The 21,269-nt window shown below is 44.8% G+C and overlaps 1 protein-coding gene across 2 annotated transcripts in view; it reads right to left on the reverse strand.

The window, feature by feature from the left end:
• mfap2 (microfibril associated protein 2) overlaps positions 1-21,269 on the reverse strand; it is a 38,076-nt gene extending 16,807 nt beyond the window's left edge. The window contains exons 1-6 of one of the 2 annotated variants that reach the window (XM_068017386.1): positions 21,225-21,269; positions 13,546-13,635; positions 11,843-11,926; positions 9,467-9,502; positions 3,645-3,710; positions 1,154-1,195 (exon numbers count right to left, since the gene is read on the reverse strand). In XM_068017386.1, coding sequence (XP_067873487.1) covers positions 1,154-1,195; positions 3,645-3,710; positions 9,467-9,502; positions 11,843-11,926; positions 13,546-13,588 — 271 coding nt within the window. In that variant the 5' untranslated portion in view covers positions 13,589-13,635; positions 21,225-21,269. The remainder of the gene's footprint in view (positions 1-1,153; positions 1,196-3,644; positions 3,711-9,466; positions 9,503-11,842; positions 11,927-13,545; positions 13,636-21,224) is intronic. The other variant, XM_068017387.1, reaches the window with a different exon arrangement.

Genomic DNA, 21,269 nt, shown 5'->3' on the forward strand with positions numbered 1-21,269 from the left:
ATGTTTCAATCCATTCTGTTACCTGGACTGCAACTCTACTCGTCCTGGCTCTTGCCCTGACTCTCTTATGTGGCATCTTATCAAAGGTCTTTTAAAAATCCATTTATGTCATACCACTGCATTACCCTTGTCTACTCTTTCTCTTGCTTCCAGGAATTCAGTTAGGTTGGTTAAACACTTCCCACCAGTCGACCTCTAACTTGGACCCAGCAATCCATCTCTAATCGTCAACGCTTAGTCCCTTTTAGCAACAGCAGACAAGATACAATTACACACACAACACTCAAACTCCGGAACTTCATTTTATTTAAAGCCCAGAAAAGGTGAAGAGGAAACCTTAACTGCCACCATTTGGACTAGGTTTGAGCTGAAGTTCCTGGGTTAGGGTTTCAGACCAGTCTGCTCATATATTAAGTGACTGTTGGCCCCTCTCTTGTGTGATGGAAGGCTGTTGGCAGTTACTATTTTTATTCTACGTTAATTGCATATTCTTCCTCTGTATCCCAGCCAAAATGGCTGGCAGTCAACCTGCTACTCTTAACTGGGAGAATGACTCACCTGCTGGCATTCAGTCCTTTCTTCCCTCCCTCCTTCCCTTCCTGTGGGGAAGCAACTACTCTATGCTCTATACTCCTTCCGCAATGGCCCAGCTGAGTTAGGGAACTCCTCTTGTTGAGAATGACGAGCACTGGTGATGATTACCTTCAGTCACAATGGTAAATGAGTGCAGGAAAATATTCTAAACACATCTATGATTTGACGAGAGGGGCAGTTTGCAGACTTTGTGCTGCTGCAGGGAAGCCTCACCTATGATTGCAGATTAGCGAACATTTTCTATCCATCCCTAACTCAGGGATGCTGTGGCTAACTGCATGCCGGAACTTCCAATATGCACTTGCAGCAGGCAAGGCTCCCACTGGTAACACAAAGTTGGAAAGATGCCCCCTATAAATATCAAGCAGAGGAAACCTTCTCATAGTTGTTTCCAGTGTTGTTATATGTCGTGTGACTGGAGAAATTTGCTACCAGCAACCTGCACGACTGCCCAACACAGTTGCCTATTTTCAGAGAAGTGCAACTGGGAATCGTACCCACAAGAAAAGGTCAGGAGAGGATCGAAGTGCATTGAAAGTGTGATCGTTTAATTACTTACCAAGGGGGCCAGGCTCTGTGGGTTCGGTTTCAAAATTTGTGCCTATTAAAAAAAGAAAGGAATAATATTTAGCTACATCCAAGTGACCACCAACACATCATTTAAATATGAAGTTTCTGTGCACTGCAGGTACTACAAAGTGATTGTCAAATGGGGGCACTTTGATGAGAATATCCTAACTTGCACCAAGTCCTGTTCACTCATCACTCCTGTGCTCGCTGACCCACATTGGCTGTCAGTCTACCAACACCACAAATTTAAAATTCCCATCCTTGTATTCAGATCTCTCCATGGCCTCCTCACCTCTTCCTATCTCTAACCTACAACCCTCTAAGAACTCTGCGCTCCTTCAATTCTGACCTCTTGTGCATCCCCGATTTCCTTTGTCCCACCATTGGCGGCCATGCCTTCAGTTGTCTAGGCTCAAAGCTCTGGAGTCCCTTCCTAAAACTCTCCGCCACTTTCTCTTCCATTATGACCCTTCTTCAAATCTACCTCTTTCATCAAATTTTTGGTTATCTGTCCTAATATCTCTTTCTTTGGCTCGCTGTCAATTTTGTCTAATTATGCTCTTGTCAAGCATCTTGGGACATTTCACTATTTGAAGGCACTATATAAATGCAATAAAAACAAGAAATGCTGGAAATACTCAGCAGGTCTGGCTGCATCTGTGGAGAGAGAAGCAGAGTTAACATTTCAGGTCATTGACCCTTCTTCAGAACTGACAAATATTAGAAATGTAAAAGGTTATAAGCAAGTAAAGCGGGGGGTGGGGCAAGAGATAACAAAGGAGAAGGTGTAGATAGGATAAGGTCACAGAATAGCTGACCAAAAGGTCATGGAGCAAAGGGAAACAATATGTTAATGGTGTGTTGAAAGACAAAGCATTAGTACAGATAGGGTGTTAACGGACTGAAAATTGAACAGCCACAAGTACAAACATGAAAAGAAAAGTGGGTAAGCAAACTGAACAAACTAAGATGAAATAAAATAAAATAAACAAACAAAAAAAAAGAAAAAAGAAAAAATAACTAAAAATAAAAGTAAAATGGGGGGCCCGTCATGTTCTGAAATTATTGAACTCAATGTTCAGTCCGGCAGGCTGTAGTGTGCCTAATCGGTAAATGAGATGCTGTTCCTCGAGCTTGCGTTGATGTTCACTGGAACACTGCAGCAATCCCAGGACAGAGATGTGAGCATGAGAACAGGGGGTTGTGTCGAAATGGCAAGCAACCGGAAGCTCGGGGTCATGCTTTCGTACGGAGCGGCAGTGTTCCGCAAAGCATGACACCCAGTCTGTGTTTGGTCTCCCCAATGTAGAGGAGACCACATTGTAAGCAGCGAATACAGTATACTAAATTGAAAGAAGTACAAGTAAATTGCTGCTTCACCTGAAAGGAGTGTTTGGGGCCTGAGATAGTGAGGAGAGAGGAGGTAAATGGGCAGGTATTACACCTCCTGCGATTGCAGGGGAAGGTGCCATGGGAAGGGGATGAGGTGGTGAGGGTAATGGAGGTGTGGACCAGGGTGTCGCGGAGGGAATGATCCCTTCGGAATGCTGACAGGGGAAGGGAGGGGAAGATGTGTTTGGTTGTGGCATCACGCTGGTGGTGGCGGAAATGGCAGAGGATGATCCTTTGGATATGGAGGCTGATGGGGTGGAAAATGAGGACAAGGGGAACCCTGTCACGGTTCTGGGAGGGAGGGGAAGGGGTGAGGGTAGAGGTGCGGGAAATTGGCCGGACACGGTTGAGGGCCCTGTCAACCACAGTGGGGGGAAATCCTCGGTTGAGGAAAAAGAAAGACACATCAGAAGCGCTGTCATGGAAGGTAGCATCATCAGAGCAGATGCGTCGGAGACGGAGAAACTGGGAGAATGGAATGGAGTCCTTACAGGAGGCAGGGTGTGAAGAAGTAAAAAATGCAAGTTGTTGTAGAATGTAATCTTTATGAACCTAGACATTGTGGTATTTGTGATTTTTGTTTATCCTATCAAACTTTCTCCAGGCAATATTCTTGCGTCCTGTCCTGAATGTGCTGACTGATTGTCTCCAGTTCCTCACTCAAATGGTCCTTCTTTATGTGTGAGTTGACAGTGCTCAGCGACAACCTTTGTAAATGGCGGAAACATCAGACCTGACTCAGTTCTGTCCTCAACCGAGATCAACACACACATACTTTCCAGCAGAGAGCGCAATCAGGACATTATTTTTCCACATCTCTAACCCAGGGATGCTGAGGTAAACTGTGATGCTGCCTTGTCAGAAATCAGCTAACCCAGCACAGAATGGAGATCAAACTTGGGATCTTCCTAGTCTGTACGGCCCAGTTACTCACAATATGGCCACACAAGCATTGGGTGAAGCCAATCATTTGCTTTATAGAATCTGTATGAGGTGGGATATAGTGTAACTATAACTATCATGATGTCACTGTATAACTCATTACATGTAATCTACACCCATTAGATCTGTACAATACCCTTCAGTACCTAAATCAGTCAGGATCTCTGAGGTCTGAACTGGTGGCAAGATTACTTGTGGCAGAAATCCAGGACCTATAAGAGAATGACAGCCAGTCAGTTGAAAATAACAGGGGATTCCTTGGACCAGGAGCATTGGCCTTCAACACCAGTGGATCAAGTGATTCCTGGACCTCACAATGGTCATCTGGCCCCTACCACCATCCCCCCAAAAAAACACATATTTGTGTATTGCAACCTGTATGTCTGGCAACCGAGTTGCAAATAACTTTTTTGGAGAGGATGTTGCTACTGGGATTCATAAGTATATAAAATCAGCAAAGGTCACTCATCCTATTAAAAGCCACTCCATCTGCAGCTAATGTACAATCTATCTTATCACCGATTCTACCCCATTCATTTACTCTTCTGTGACATTGTACAATTTACCTCATCATGAACCCTAATCCATCCATTTCATCTCCTTCCACAGGCTAGGTATAATCTACGCTCTACATTACACCAGTAAGTACACTTCCAAAAATACTTCATTGGCTGTAAAGAGCTTTGGAACATCCTGAGGTCGTGCAAGGCACTATGTGAATGCAAGGTTAATTTTCTTCTCTTTCGTTATCACTCAGTTAATCTCCTGTACATGTATTCCCTGATTCCCAATCTCAAAATAAGCAAAACTGCAGAACATTTATCCATTCTCACATCTCCATTATACAACCTTGTAGTTGTCCAGATAAGATCACCACCTCACAGAAGAAAAAACTTCATGTTCTGTTGGTTTCTTAATCATTGCATTTATTGGAATGTTTGGCTCTGAGCCAGGAGGGCATGGGTTCAAATCCTACCCCAGATGAGTACGTAATTGCGGCTGATACTTTAGTGTAATGCTCAGGGAATACTGCATTGTTGGAGCTGTTGTCCTTCTGACAAGGTAATTAAACAGAGGCTCCATGTGTAAAGCAACAAAATAATACGGTGGCTTACGAAGTACAAATCTTATTCAGTTGTCTCAGAAGTCTCTAATCTTGTTTCCAAATATTTTTGCAGTTCCTTTTTGAGGGAGTTCATTGTCTCAGCTTCAGCTGCTCTTGCTGAGAGTCTCATTCTAGTTCCACTCTGCCTTTGCACAAGGTTAGGATCTGGGCTCGGATGATCTATTTTTGTTCCTGTATTTTCGACTGCATGGAGGCATTTGGAACAAGGGAAACTGTCCCCAGCGTGAGTCAGCGCCGACATTGCACCGGTGACTATGCTTCAAAAAGTGTTTAATTGGCTGTCAAGTGCTTTGAGACATCCTGAGGTTGTGAAAGACGCTATATAAATGTAAGTCTTTATTCTTTCAGGAGAGAAGGGGGAGGAAAATAATAAACCCTTGGACCTATCAGTAATCTGTTTCACTGGCACGCAGTAAGCAGACTAATGTTTAGAAGGTTTCATTATGGGCGAAGTTGCTAATGCTGTTTTTCCATGACACTGCCTGCTGTGTACAACCTCCTTGCTCCTTTATACAGTATTCCCCTGGGCAATGCTTGACAATAGTGAAAACAACTGGGATGCTGTCCAGCTGTAGCTTGGACCATGCCACAACTATTAACAAAAGAGAAACAACCCTAGAAACAGCTGGACCCAATTGCACCACACTAAACTCTGCTGGCACACATCCAGCTCCCTGGGAATGCTCCTCTTATTCCCTGAGTTCACTCCTTTCTCCTTCTTCCCCCCCTCCCGTCCCCCGCCCCACAACCCCCTTGCCAGGCTGCTGCAATCTCCTTTCACAAGGCCCCCATCCACCTCTATAGGTCTCTTCATCTAGTCTCAGACATAACTATCCTGCCTCATTTCTTTCCTTACCTTAAAAGATGATACTTCATTCCCCAATTTACTCTTTCCCAGTTCCATTCCCCCTCCCTTTCTTCTCCCCCAACCCCACAGTTTTCCAATCAATAAGTATAAAAACATCTTTGAGAAGTTCTTTTATCATGCATGCTGAAAATCAGCTCCAATGATTTGTTGCTGTGTAAAAAGGTATGAAAATTGTGCCTTGTTTGTGAAATTTTTACTTAATTTTGTTGCCTCGTGTTATCTGATGTGCAGTCCGTGTGCACTGGGAAATGGAATGCACCATTTTTGCCAGAGCACAGGGAGGTGAAATAGTTCTAGTTAACTCCTCGTCTCACAAGCGAAAATGTATGAAATTGCTTTTCAGGTAAGTTTTAATAATTATTGTTGTAGCAGTGGGTAAATCTGTGTAACAAGGCTTCAGGAATTGCAAAAACTGTCTATTTAGTTTAAGTTAGTGTGGTCCTCAATGGATCTGGCAGCCATATTGTCTTTACACCTGAATAGGTGAAGAGTTTGCCGTGAGCTCTGGAAATTTCTTCCTTCGTACAAGTTTAATATTTTGCAAAGAGCATGATTTCCCTGTTTGGATGAGAGCGATATACCTGCAGTGAATTCAACAATCTCAGTGAATGTATTCAGAATTACTTTTAAATCAAAAATATAGGGTAGTCAATTAATCGCGGTCATCTTCCGGAATTAATGTGTTCACTTTTGGCGATTTTTAATGCATGCTAATGATGGAAGTTATGCAGAAGACGGAGCAGGGTGACTGTGAGGATGATATATGGGTAGGGAACGTCTGAGGGAAGCGCAGCAGGGCGAGGGTGAGAATGGGACAGACTGAACCATTTGGAAGCAGAGTTCAGGGTTGAGCAGGCTCTCATTCAGTCAGTTCTAATCAAACGTTGTACTGCGGGTCTCTACTTTTTCCAAAAACTGGGAGTAACTTGAAAAATAACTTTCCATTACTTTTCTTTCGTTTTCAGTTAAAATGTTGATTGCCTTCGACTGTCTTTGTGTTATATTGTTAATTCCACCACTGAATAGACACCAATTCTCCTTGTACTAAATTATCCAGTTCATAATCAACCTTTGTCCCAGCAGATAATTCACTCCCTACTAACAGTAAAGACAAGGCTGACACATAGGCGTAAACAGACACTAATATAACAAACAGGACAGCCAGAAATTATTCTGATGTCAACAGGATCAACTAAATGTGATTAAAACCAAGATTAACTGAGATTAAAATTTTATTGGTGAGATGAATGGGTAATTTTTTTTTAAATCGCTTGAAGCCCTACAAAAAACACATCACGATGCACGTTGATAGGACATTAAACACCTACTATGTGAACCACTAAACTGGCCTTTAGATTCTGTGTTTAGATGTGTGAACAGGAAGCTGGCAGTCATTTTTATAAGATGTCAGACAAAAGAAGGGCAATTAAACAGTTTTGTTTCAAAGCTGATGAACTCAGCCACCAAATGGATCAATGCATGAACGCACCAGCTGTTGAGGTAATAAAACACATCTAGATAGAGGGAGGAGTCCCTGTTCTAATCCCTGGGCTCTGCTGAGTTAGCTGACTTCAGACAGGGCTCCAGATTTGATTGCTACCCAATGGCTTGTGCTGTAGCCATCTGCACGTGGGTATCAGATGAGGACAGTATGCCCTTCATGGATGGAAAACATGTCTGCACTGATTGTTTATGCTTACACATAAAGAATGGTGACTTGAGTGAAGTACAGAGGGCAGTTAGTTCCTGTGGAATCCATACTCCAGTAAGAGTCAGCACCTCCAGGGGAAGTTTTTTTAATTCATTCATGGGATGTGGGCATTACTGGCAGGGCCAGCATTTATTCCCCATCCCTAATTACCCTCGAGAAGTTGGTGGTCAACCACCTTCTTGAACCACAGTAGTCTGTGTGGTGAGTTCCAGGATTTTGAACCAGCGACAATGAAGGAACGATGATATGTTTCCAAGTCAGGATGGTGTCTTACTTGGAGGGGAACTTGTGCATGGTGGTATTCCCACATCTCTGCTATTTTTATCCTTCGAGGCAGTAGAAGTCGTGGATTTGACAGGTGCTGTTGAAGAAGCCTTGGCAAGTTGCTGCAGTGCATCTTGTAGATGGCACGCACTGTAGCCACTGTGTCCTGGTGCTGTAGAGCAAGAATGTTTATGGTGGGGGATGGGATGCCAATCAAGTGGTTTGCTTTGACTTGGATTAGTGTCGAACTTCTTGAACATTGTTGGGGCTGCACAGAGTATTTTTGTGTCTTGTAGATGGTGGACAGGGTTTGGGGAGTCAGGAGGTATGTCACTTGCTGCAGAATTCCCAGCCTCTGACATGTTCTTGTAGTCACAGTATTTATGTGGCTGGTCCAGTTAAGTTTCTAGTCAATGGTAACCCCCAGGATGTTGATGGTGGAGATCTGATGATGGTAATGCTGTTGAATGTCAAGGGGAGATGGTTAGACTTTCTCTTGTTGCAGATGGTCATTGCCTGGCACTTTGTGTGTGGCACGAATGTTACTTGCCACTTATCAGCCCAAGCTTGAATGTTGTCCAGGTCTTGCTGCATGCAGGCACGGACTGCTTCATTATCTGAGGAGGTGTGAATGGTACTGAACACTGTGCATTCAGTGAATATCCCCGCTTCGGACCTTATGATGGAGGGAAGGTCATTGATGAAGCAGCTGAAAATGATTAGGCCTAGGACACTGCCCTGAGGAACTCCTGCAGTGATGTCCTGGGCCTGAGATGATTGACCTCTGACAACCACAATCATCTTCCTTTGTGCTAGGTATAACTCCAGCCAGTGGAGAGTTTCACCCCTTATTCCTATTGACTTCAATTTTGCAGGGTTATTTGATGTCACACTCAGTCAAATGTTGCCTTGATGTCAAGGGCAGTCACTCTCATCTCATCTCTGTAATTCAGCTCGTTTCTCCCTGTTTGGATCAAAGCTGTAATGAGGTCTGGAGCCGAGTGGTCCTGGCAGAACCCAGCTGAGCATTGGTGAGCAGTTTGTTGGTGAGTAAGTGCTGCTTGTTAGCAATGTTGTCAACACCTTCCATCACTTTGCTGATGATTTGAGAGTAGACTGATGGGGCGGTAATTGGCCAGCTTAGATTTGTCCTGTTTTTTGTGGACAGGACAAACCTGGGCAATTTTCCACTTTGTTGGGTAGATTCCAGTGTTGTTGCTGTACTGGAACAGCTTGGCTAGAGGTGCAGCTAGTTCTGGAGAACAAGTCTTCAGCATTGCAGCCAAAATGTGGTTGGGGCCCACAGCCTTTGCTGTATCTAGTGCGTTCAGTGAAGTGAATTGACTGAAGACAGGCTTCTGTGATGGTGGGGACCTCAGGAGGAGGCTGAGATGGCACCTTTGGCTGAAGATGGATGCAAACACTTCAGTCTTGACATTTGCACTCACATGTTGCGCTCTGACATCATTGAGGATGGGAGTGTTCATGGACACTCCTCCTCCCGTTAGTTGTTTAATTGTTCACCATCATTCATGGTGGCAGGACTGCAGAGCTTAGATCTGATCTGTTGTTTCTCAGATTGCTTAGCTCTGCCTATAGTATGCCGCTGCCGCTGTTCAGCATGCATGTAGTCCTGTGTTATAGCTTCACCAGGCTAGCACCTCATTTTTAGTTGCTAACCTGGTCCTGTTGTCCCACACTCCAGAAGTAGGGAGAAAAAGATTCAAGGAGAAAAATGTTTTATCACTAAGGTCGTGAGTTTGCCATGACCAAAGCCTTCACATTCAGCAGAGGAACGAGTTTAAAAAGGAATTATTGATTATATAAGCTACATTTCTAGACTTTACCTGTGGCACCAAAGCTGCTCCTGACTACTGCACTGAGTTCTGAGTGTAGAACTCACACTTGTGGAATATTTTACACACACAGTATTCTGAGTTCATTGTCTTATTTCAGGAGTGGGTGTCTGATGGGAACAAGGTACAATATCAACCCTTACCAGTATAATCGAAATCTGGGTTGTAATCCTGTCCACCTGGGGAAGGAGAGAAGAACAGTAGTCATTGCCAGGTCGTAGAGTGATCTTGGTCTTGTTTAAAACACTGGCACAATGATGTGAAAAATGCACTGTGTTCTGTTGGTTTGTTTAACCTGCAACATCAGCGCCTGTGATTTCTGTGGGGGTTGCCGATCTCCTGCTGTAACATTCATGAAAACCCCCGAGGAATGGCGGAAATGGCCATTTTCACTAGGGTTCCTGTAAACGTTACAGTAGGCGATCAGGAACCCCTGTGGGAAATTCTGCACAACCTTTCACCCCTTCTTTAACTCATTAATCCCAAGGGAGTGATGCTCACCCATTCTTAGCTTGTACCCTCTTTCCTGCAGATCCCACCACAGCAATGGGAGTGGGGAGGGAATGAGGGGGCGCACAGGGAGGAACACGATGACAATAACACATGAGGATGTGAAGGAGGAATGGAGACTTGAATATCTCCAGGTCAACTACCGATGAAGTTGTTAATGGTGTACTGAAGGCCACCCATGGGTTCCTGCTCAGAACTTCTGTCCCAGTCCTCTCCAACTCATCCTCCTGTGCCACTTCCTTCTTCACTTACAGGTAACACCTCAAATATTTTTACCCCGGGTCAATTAGATAGTGTTGGTGAGGATGTACTGACTGATTCAGGGCTCAGGGGAGCCAGTGGACTAAGAAGTGGGTGTGGATGTGGAACCTTTCCAGGAAGGACCGGGGCCAAAGCAGTCTATGGTTTCAGAGTCGTGGGACCCAGAACCCATGCCCGAACCATGGGATGCATGCACAAGCTCTGAGGATATGTGGCAACTGACAGGTGCAACTCTGAAGCCGACAGACTCCCTATGCAGAAACATCAGGGAAGGTTTCTCTTCATTGCAGGAACCAGTGGAGTGATTGGTTGTTTCATTGAAATCTGCAGCCCATCCCCATCTAAGAAGTTGCCAGGCACCTGTCAGTGAATTTACCTCCTCTGAAGCACACTCGGCAGCACGTGGCAGAACAGACAGCACCCTGTATAGCCATGATAACCATGATGCATGCAGCTGTCTCTTACGATTTGATAGCTGCCATTAGAGCAGTCTCCCCACTGATCGGTGGGGTTACAGATCCAGGGCCCAGTAAAATGGCAACAGCTGGACTCCACCTGCCTGATAGTGTCATCCATCAGGACAGCAGCATATGGCAGACCTCTGACCATCCACTCATAGCAGCATGCAAGTGGAATATGGGAACTGTTACTAAGCTGCCCAGGAGCAAGCTCCAGAGATGCAGGAAGACTATTGGCAGTTATCAAATCTTAAGAGACAGCTGCATGCATTGTGGTTACCATGGTTATACAGGGATGCAGTCTGTTCCACCCTGTATTGCCACCAGAGCTGCCAGACTTTCCTTTGGTCTGTTCTGTGCTGTTCCTCCTCTCCATGATAATGTCATACAGGGATATGCCCAAAAGAAATGCCATACCTGCTCCTGAGAACCCTTCAACTGCAGAAAGTGGGCGGGTGGGGGGGGGGGGCGGAGGAGCGGTTTCGAAAATCTGCTGATATTCAGGCGTCTGTCAGCAGAATGGGGGTAAAGAATGTTTCCCAACTGCTATTCAAACTCTCCAGACTCCTCAGGCTCAGAAACACCTCGATTTTGCCTGATCTAAAGTCTAAATTATCCAGAGTGTAAAGCTGATAAACTCAGAGCTGCTGTGCCATTGACCCTTATTTTGCTCAGCATTGATAGGGTCAGTTGGGATTTGCTGAATGGATTGCAGGATGGTTCAAAAACCTTATGGAACTCCGTGAAGCATATTAATGCAGAAACAGGTTCCGCCTGATTTTCCGATTTGAAAAAGTTTCCTGCGCCATTTAAGTACTGCTAATGTGCTGAAAATGGCCGAGGAAAATCATGCCCTAACATTCAGACTTGTTGAATATAGAGGTTAAACCCGAGCTTCACCCATGGCAGTATTTGGAAATATATATCCCTGGTCCATCCTGGGACAGTAGTGGAAATATCTATCCCAGGCCTGTCTTGGGCCAGTTCTGGGGATCTCTGTACCAGATCTGACTTGGGCCACCCTTTGCCGTGACAGCAAATAATGAGATACACAGTCGGAGTAGGTACAGATGTGATGAGGGACTGGAGCTGAGATGTTGAAGAAGACACTAAGCAATATTCTAGAGACAATGACTGGGAATTTCCTTGCTCCCGCTCTGACACTGTGCTGGAAATGCAATAGAAACCCTCTTTATTTGTGAAAATTCTCAGGTAATTACATTTTAACCATAAAATACTCACATTCAGTCAGCATTTAGAATCTGTAGATACAAGCAAGCAAAGCCTTACCTAGCTGGGTGTCATATTGTGCATACTGTGGCTGTAGAGGGTACAGATGAGTCTCTGGCAAATCATACTGACCCTGAAGCATCACTGCAAAGGTAAACAGATGGTGAGGCAGAGATCAGAGGAATTAGATACTCAATTTATTTTATCTTCTGGACAAGGCACAACAGAAGCTTACATCCTGATAGCTGGCCATTCCTTCATCTCTTGCCTTCCATTGGCTTCAATGGAAAAAGTAATTGGGAAAGATGTTAAAGAGATTCCTGATTCGCTATTACCTGTTTTACACTATCGCACCGTCAAGATCTCCCCATACTCTGCAATCTTCCTTTATCTCTCTATTTAATCAATCCTATTTAAGATCAGTTTTCCTCTGAACTTTTCTCTCTGTTCTTCCGAAACTAGAATACCTGCTCCTACATCCTCTTCCTCCTCCCTGCATTCTCAGTGTGTTGAAGTCTCACAATGTCCTGCTCCAACTTACTTTTTCCTGGCACCTCAAAGCTGTGGGACTCCTCGTCTCCCTATGTTCCCCCTCCCTTCTTCCCACCATCTACAGGTTTTTAAAACTCTCATTTGGTGTCAACTAATCACTTTACTTCGTCTTTCCTACTCTTCAATCACGGTGGTACCTGCACTCTGCACCTTGACCCTTCACCCTTTTTATCTGCAGGTCTACACTCACTCACTAGGAGAGAAGGTCCCTGGGGTGCTGGATTGGATCCATGCTGCATGTTTGTACTCCTTTCAGTTAATGACAGTCTGGAGAGGCAGCGCAGTGTGTGGCAGTGAGTCTGATTTTCATGGTGTCTGCGTCAGTGATGGAGCCAAAGTTGTGCCAGAGGTCACATCTATGAGGCTCATTTCAGAATAAATTACTCCGCAGAAACTTCCTGGTGTCCTGTTTCTGTCACCTCGTCAGTGATGTCCTAAAGCTAACTGACATGGGGCTACTACTCCAATTTAATCCCCTACCCCATTTGGGAAGGCCCTTCCCATGTACTGTTTGACTAATTATTGCAGGTCCAATCCTGTGCCTCGCATCCTTTGTCAAAGGGTCTGCTGCCAAGGAGGAAGGTGGATACGGTAGAGAGGACTTTTTCATATTGTTGTGCAGTTCCAGACCAAAGAACAATAGACAACGGAAATCATTCGGATTGTTTCCAGACAACTAATGGGATAGAGCTGAAATCTAATTGGATAGGGATGTAATATAACATCACCATGATATGGAATACACCGATTCCTTTGGCTAATTAAATTTTAGGTAACACTTTTCTTCCTGCTGTCATGAGGGTGTTAACATCTTCCTAGGATACAGTTCCATGCAAGAACCAGAAGTCTCCCGGCTCTCCTCCAAATGAGCCTAATCCATGAGTGTCAACAGGCTATCCAGCACTGGGGATATTACAGTTGAAGCCACTCCCATCCTTGGCCCAGATCCATCCACAGACACACTGCAGCACAGGTCACTGAATCAGGATCAAGATTGGGAACCTTGATTGATTTTTTTATTATCCACCCAAGGACTCCCCAAAGCCAATTGTAGTGCCAACCGAGGATCGGCTAGACCAGCAGAGTGAGGAGGGGATGAGGGAAACGATGGGGAAGCGAAAGGAAAAATGTGTTTAGCCGAAATTCCAGTTATTGAAGTGAAGTTTTTTCGACCCGGCTTCCTCAATACCGCTGCATGTTTTTGTACTCACCGGGCAGACAGAGAAGGACAAAGCAGGCAGCTCTCACAGCCATGTCTGCAGTCAGGATGTGCTTGTGGGGTAGTTAGAATTCCAGGGATGCTGTCATGGGAGAACAGATACAGCGGTGTTAGCAGGAAATATCTGTGAGTTCCATAGATTAGATCAGACAGAGCGTCTTCTAGTGAGGACCCCACTGTTTACAGCTTAAACACAACAACAACAGAAACCAGAAAATGATCTGTTTAACTCACCATCAGGGACACTGCAGACAGAACAACCCTACAGGAGACAATTCAAGGCTCAAGTACCTCCTCTCCTCCCTCCCCCAATCTAGGGATATGAATCCCATTTGTGCCCCACGCAGAGTATGTAAAGATGCCCAGTGTTAGCTTTATTCCGAAACAGCATCAGACAGCAAGTGTAATTGTTTCCTAAACATAAATTAGCCAATTTTTTGCTCTTTCATTTTGAATGTCATGGTTTGGGTGGGGTTGGTGGCAGGAGGATAAATTCGGTTCCAGAAAATAAATGATTCAGTTGAATCATGAAGGGGACAAGGGTATTGTGTTGTGAGGGTATTGTTGTATATGGTGCTCTGTTGGTCATTGTAAGGTATCAGGAGCCCCTCACTGCAACTGGCCTGTGACTCGAGATAACTTGGTGACGCAGAACATAGTTATCCATGTGCTCATCAGAAAGCAGCGAGTAGCGGCAAGTTTCAAGTAAGTCTGAAAGTCAATATATTTGAACAAGTAACAGGACTTGTACATACTGCCTTATGTAGATAAATGCACATGAGCATAAACACAGGTACATACACACACGTACAATGTAGATATTCATGTTTCCTCAAAAGTGCGAGTACAAAAAGATAAATCCATAAGAAAGGTTAGTAGCATTTTGGGTTTTTTAATTAGGGGCATGGATTAGGATGACAAAGATAATGGTTTGGCCACAGTTAGAATGCCTGCATCAAGTTTTCAGTACTGTGCAATAACATGAAGATTAAAGCCATTGAAAGCATATTGTGTAGATTCAGCATGGTTACGAAACTATAGCAGCCAGGAGCGACTTGAGATACTGGTATTACTTCCACTGAAGCAAGGAAAGGAAAAAGAGGATTTAATACAGGGTTTTACAATGTTTTTATTCATGCATGGGATGTGAGCATCATTAGCAAGGCCAGCGTTTATTGCCCAGCCCTACATGTCCTCAAGTAGGTGGTGGCAAGCTACCTTTTTGAACCACTCCGGTCCTTGGGGTGAATATATTTAGTTGTAGAGGTTTAATGCAACTGAGTGGCTTGCTCGTTGCTGTGGGTCTGGAATCACATATAGGCCAGGTCAAGTAAGGGCAGCAGCTTTCCTTTACTGAAGGACATTACTGAACCAAATGGGTTTTTATAACAATCTAACACACACATTCTCCGCCATCCCCCATCCTTAAGGTGCTAACTTTGACTGTAATTTGGTTTCTTGGGTACTGGCAATCCTCTGCGCCTCGCCCAAGTGCATGTGTTACTGTAGACAGTGAGTGTTTGCAGCTTACCTCTCCATGGAGTGGGTGGGGGGGGGGGGGGGACATCAAAGCTGAGCCCAATTCTGACCAGGTTCTCCATTCACTTCACAGCCCAGGTCTCTGAACAGCGAGGAGATGTGGGATCCTGGTGGATCTTTCTCACCCGGAACTGGGGTTCCGAGACTGATTGTACTGCTCCCACTGAAACTTCAGCAGCCCTGCTTCCTTTTATGGGTATTTAAGCATATGGAGCATACATAACTAGAGGCAGAGAAATCGCTGAGGACATTAAAGGGTGCAGTGAAAGAATAGGCAGCAGTGGTGTGCATCTGGACCAAGGAGCCAAAATGGCCTGCTTGCCCCAAACCCGCAGGAGATCCCAAAAGATTATCGTTGAGGCAGCTACTTGGGATTTCCAGGTCTAGCTCGATATTCTGCCCCCATCAATTTACTCCAGGACTCTGCCCTGTCCTTCCAGCTACCATGCCCCTGCTCTCTGGAACTCCTCTGCAAAATCCTTCGACCTTACCTCCTCACTCCTACTTTCAAAACCTTGCTAAAGACCTTGCTCTTTGATCCACACCACAAACCTGTTCCACATCCTCTTTCCCACCTGGTGTCCATTTTTCATCCCCTCCAAGCAAAATGTGCAGGACAACTTTCCAACATGATGAGTGCAAGTTGTCAGTGAATAGAACCTGAATGCAGATAGGCCTCAGACCTTTTACTCCTCGAGTATTGGGGTTTCTATCACATGTTGTCAATTTACTTGGCCCTTTCAGACATTCACCATATTTCGGTGCTTCCACTCTTCTTCACATCCAGCACAATACTTAACTCAGAGGGTTTCTGTTGTGGTTATCTATTGCATTGGTTCTTTTGGACTCTTACAGCTGTTGCTTCTGTTTCTGCAGCAGGCTAATCCAGTTATGGGGGAGGTTGTGTGTTTTGGCTGACTCTCTAACCTCATGCTCACAGCCCCGATTTCCGTCCATTCTCAGTTATTGGTGCACTGGGTTCCTAGTTCAGCTCTCTTGAAATCACTGGTATGTCCGGTATCCAGGATGTATTTAGTGAGCTGGAGTTAGCTAATCTCAGCCAGGATAGCAACAACAGGCTTGAGGGGGAATGTGAGATCAGCCTGGGTTCTCGCTGACACCTACTGAAAAATCTACAAATGTGGAGGTCAAGTGAAAACAAAAAAATCTGGTTTAACTGTAATCCCAATGACACTCTTGTCTAACCTCACACATGAGGAATACCCACTTAGATGAGGGTGGAAGGCAACCCTTGGCACAGAACCCCAGCAAGAGTTAGAATCGAAGCAGAGAGAGTTGGTGGGGGAAAAAAACACATTTCCTACTTCAGTAGAGATAGCCATAGACACCTGGCATCAATTTTGCACCTTTATACGTTCCAACTTTGTGATTCTGCTGATGGAAAGTGTCCCACAATTTGTACAATCAAATTCTACCATCCTCTTTCCTGTGAATGGCGAGCAGGGAGTCCTTGTGCTATCTGACTGAGAGTTTCTGGGACATAACTTTGCCAAATAGTTTAGCATCCCATTTCCGCTGAGGAAAAGAGAACTGCTTTCATTCTTCAGTCTGATCGTAGTGAGCACTTTAAAGGAATAAACCACGCAATCCACAAGGAATACCATTGCCCCAGGCAAGATAACAGTTCAAAGTGATTCCTGAGGGGAGGGGGTGGTTCACAACCAGCCGCAGCCAACAATGACTCAGCACCAGGCCTCACAGTGAACGCAGCAAAGAAGGGCCAAAAGCAGCTTAAATAGAGCTGCCTGTCTTGAGCGTAATTGGGGTATCAGGAGTGAGTAATGCACAGTATGGGGCTGCACAGAGTGATACTCTGCCATCTGTAGCACTGTGACACAGCAATAGGACATCACCTCATGATATCCTCACGTCCCACCTCATGCAATGTTCTGCTCGGTACAGTGAGCCTCTGTCACAGAATCATAAAATAGTACAGCACAGAAGGAGGCCATCCATCCCATCACATCCGCAATGGCTCTTTCAAGGAACAATCCAGTTTAATCTCACTCCCCGGCTCTTTCCCCACAACCATGCAACTCCTTCTCCCTCAAGTATTTATCCAATTTCCTTTTGCAGGCTACTATTCAACCTGAATCAGGGCTCAGTGACTCAGGCTCACGCTCTTACCTGGGCTGACCCTCCAGTGCAGTACTGAGGGAGTGCTACACCATTGGAGGTGCAGCCTTTTGGATGAGACATTAAATTGAGGTTTAATCTACCCATTTAGGTAGATCTAAAAAATCCAATGGTGCCATTTAGCTTGTATTGTTTCTCCTCATCCTTCCTTCCAAAATGTATCACCTCAGAGTTTACTGTATTGAATGTCATCTGACATGTGTCTGTCCATTCCACCAGACTGTCTATGTGCTCTTGAACTCTATTACTATCCTCCTCACTGTTTACTACATTTCCAACTTTTATGACATCTGTAAATTTGAAAATTGTACTCTGTCCCTCAATTCAAGGATGACGTCTACTCAGGGTTGCGAGTTTCTGCCGTGGGACATCATGTGAATGAACAGGCCAATTCTCAACCCGCAGATATTTGGGCACATGGGGCACGTCTTCCCATGAGGCAGTGGGCTCTGGAGTGCAGGATTTGCTTTCCTTTCTTTCCTTCTCTACCGCTGCTCTGCCTCATCATTAAGGCGTTTGGACTCAAAGCATGACGCAGCTTGATAGTCAAGTTGTCGCCATTTTGAATGATTGGTAGCAAGCTCCTCCCAGTTATCAATGTCAATGCTGCCGTGCTTCAAAGAGAGTTTCAGAGTGTCTTTGAAGAGTTTTCTTTGTCCTCCCCTTGAATGCTGGCCATTTGACAGTTGAGAAAAAGTTGAGGCAAGAGAGACGGTTTTCGGGCATCTGGGCGCACTGTCCAGTCCATCGCAGTTGATTTTATGGAGCTGCCTTCAAGAAGGAAACTAGCATTTGTTCGACAGTCCTCCCATTGAATCCGGAGGATACGGCAGAGGCATTGCTGATGGAATTTCTCTAGCTCTGTTATGTGTCGCTAATACATAGTCCAGGAGTATGGTGAAGACAACTGCTCTGTACACTAGGACTTCTGTTGACTTGCGGAGGCCTTTGTTGTCAAACATATGCTGCTGTAGTTTATAGAAGGCTGAGCTGGCGCAGCTGATCCGGTGTCGGATCTCCTCGTCAATGGCGGCCTTTTGAGAGAGGTGGCTGCCAAGGTATGGCAAGTGCTCAACATTTTGCAAAGTCTCTCCTTCAACACATATGGGAGGTGGAATATTTGGCTGACCAGTTGTGGGTTGATATGAGTTTTGTTTTGGCAACATTCAAGGCCAGGCCGAGTCTCTTGTATGCCGAATTGAAGAGATCGAGAGTGGCTTGCAAATAAAGTGTAGAGTGGGCAACGACACTGCAGTCATCTGAAAACTGTAGATCATGGATATCTATGGTGGTCAGTTTAGTTTTGGCATGGAGGCAACTGAGGTTAAGGAGTTTTCCATCTAGGCGGTATTTAATTCTCATACCAGAGGGCAGCTGATCTTTGATGAGGTGAATAGCCACCATAAGGAGATTGTAAATAGTATGGGGGCTGTCATGCAGCCTTGCTTGACCCCAGTCTGGATTTTGAAGGCGTCTGTTTCAGATCTCCAACTCAACACAGATGCAGTCGTATCATCATGGAGCCATTGCGGGATTGTGATGAAGTTTCTTGGATATCCAAATCTTTGACGTGAGGATTTTCCAGATTGGATGTGAGCTGTACTTGGAATTCCTCTCTTCGGTCAGGCTGCTTTAGGGCTGAGACATTAATCGTCTTCCTCTTGGACTTTTGGTTCTTGCGATGTCTTGGTGCAAGGTTGACATTCATTACCGATCGAACAAGTCGGTGATCTGTCCAGTCGGCATTAGTTCCCTGCATGGATCAAGTGATACAGACATCACTTTGATCTTTGAACTGAACAATGACATAATCCAGGGGGTGTCAGTGCTTTGATCTAGGATGCCTCAATATTTACCCTTCTCGTGGAAGAGCACATTTTGTCAGCAGGAGGACACCATTTGCATTGGCTTTTCCCACACTGTTTTGCCCAATGGTTCCTCTCCAGACATCAGAGTCACAGCTGACCCTGACATTAAAGTTCTCCAGAAGGATGACCTTTTCTTCTTTTGCAATGGCAGTGAGGACTTCATCAAGATCAGAATAGAACTTTTCCTTAACATCTTCAGCGGAATCAAGGGTTGGGGCATAAGCACTGATAACGGTGGCATATTGATGTACACCCAAGCCATTAATGTATATCAAAACCAACAGTGGTCCTAATATTGAATCCTGATGAGCACCACAGCATACATCCCTCCAGTCCAAAAAACAGCCAGCCATTCACCACTATCCCTTAGGCAATTTTGTATCCATGCTGCTACTGCCCCTTTTATCCCATGGCCTTCAATCTTGTGAACAAGCCTAATATGTGGTGCTTTATCAAACACATTTTGAAAGTCCATATACGCAACATCAAATGCACTGCCCTCATCTGACAACAATTTGTACTTAAAAAGCACCTTTAACATCCCAAGGCATCACAGGAGCATTATAAAACAGTTTGACATTTGACAATCCACGCTGTTACCTCATCAAAAACTCAATCAAGATAGTCAAACGCACTTTGTCCTTAGCAAATCTGTGCTGGCTCTCCTTTATTAGTCACTGCTTGTCCAAGTGGCTGTTAATTTTCTCTCAGATTATTGTTTTTAAAAGCTTTCTCAGCACTGCCATTAAACCGACCGGGCTGTAATTTCCTTTTTTTGAACAAGGGTGTAACATTTGCAATCCTCCAGTCCTCTGGTACTACCCCTGTCATATTATAAATTGTTATTTACCCTGTTTAGTGTGTGGTTTTGATAGCGTTTAGCATCTGTGACCTTGCCGCATGGTTCAGGAGGTATGTGCACTTCGCTAGCCTCTTGTGCATCCCCTCAACATTGGTGGCCACATTCTTCAGCTGTCTGTGCCCTAAGCTCCATAATTCCCTCGCTAAAACTCACCGCATCGCTACCTCTCTCATCTCCTTTAAATGGTCCTTAAAACCCACCTCTTTGTCCAAGCTTTTAGTTGCCTATCCAATATTTCCTTATGTGACTCGGTTTCAAATGCTGTTCAATAGTGCGAAGCACCTTGGGGCATTTTGACGACATTACAAAGGTGTTAAGATTGCTGTTGACAACACGATGGCAAAACGCATAAGGAATGGTTTAGAAGCAGTATCTCCATTGGTAAAATGGAATTCATCCTGTGGGAGATCACTGGATGAGATTCCAGCCCTTTCAGGGCTGCAAGCCAGGTCTGTGTCATTTCGAAGCCTCACAGTTCAGCTTTCTCTGCAGGATTCCCTGCTGTGTTCTGGCAGATCTGCAGTTGCTAAAGCACACATCTGGGTGTAATTACTGTGTATCCTCCAACTGCGGCCACTACCCCCACACCCCCACCCCCCACTATACACACACATACACACCTCCCCCACCTCCAGCCCCACATCTCTGGGCTTCTGAGCTCAGGAGAACAAAGAGCCTTGGCTTCTGAGTTACAGTTTCTTTTTCAAGCACTCTTCTTAAAATTAACTTTTTAATTTCCAAGTGGAAAAAAAAGGAGTTGGATTCAAGTGGAAGCTACAATTCAGGGACCAGCATGAGGTATTTTTTGGTAAAGGAATATCAGTATGCATCAGGCTGAAATATTGTTGGATAGACAATTATTTAGAGCACAAATTCTACACAAGAGCCCAGGAATCATTCACACCTCGCAGGGTAATTCCAGTCTTGTCTTTAATCAGGACAAAAAGAAACACAAAACACATTTTCCTACAGCCCGACTTCCCACCCCATCTTCGTTTAAAGTTTATTTTGTACAGCTCCCGAGAGTTTCTAATTATTTAACATAAACAGATATGAAATGCAGTTCCCCTTGCAGCTGCAGATTTTGAAGCTTTATCTAAAGTCAGAACCTGATGTGATCAGAGTGCCACAGACTGCAGGAAAGTACAAAGAGAAGGACAGAAGTTAGTGATCAGCCTGCATTTGTGGATCTGAAGGCAGGCATACTCCCCCACACACTATCCAGCATATATTGATCTTTCTTACCAGATCCACTAGTGGAACTCTCCAGCTGCTCTCCGAGTGAGTCTG

The sequence above is a fragment of the Heterodontus francisci genome, chromosome 37, assembly GCF_036365525.1.
Source record: "Heterodontus francisci isolate sHetFra1 chromosome 37, sHetFra1.hap1, whole genome shotgun sequence".
NCBI lineage: Eukaryota > Metazoa > Chordata > Chondrichthyes > Heterodontiformes > Heterodontidae > Heterodontus > Heterodontus francisci.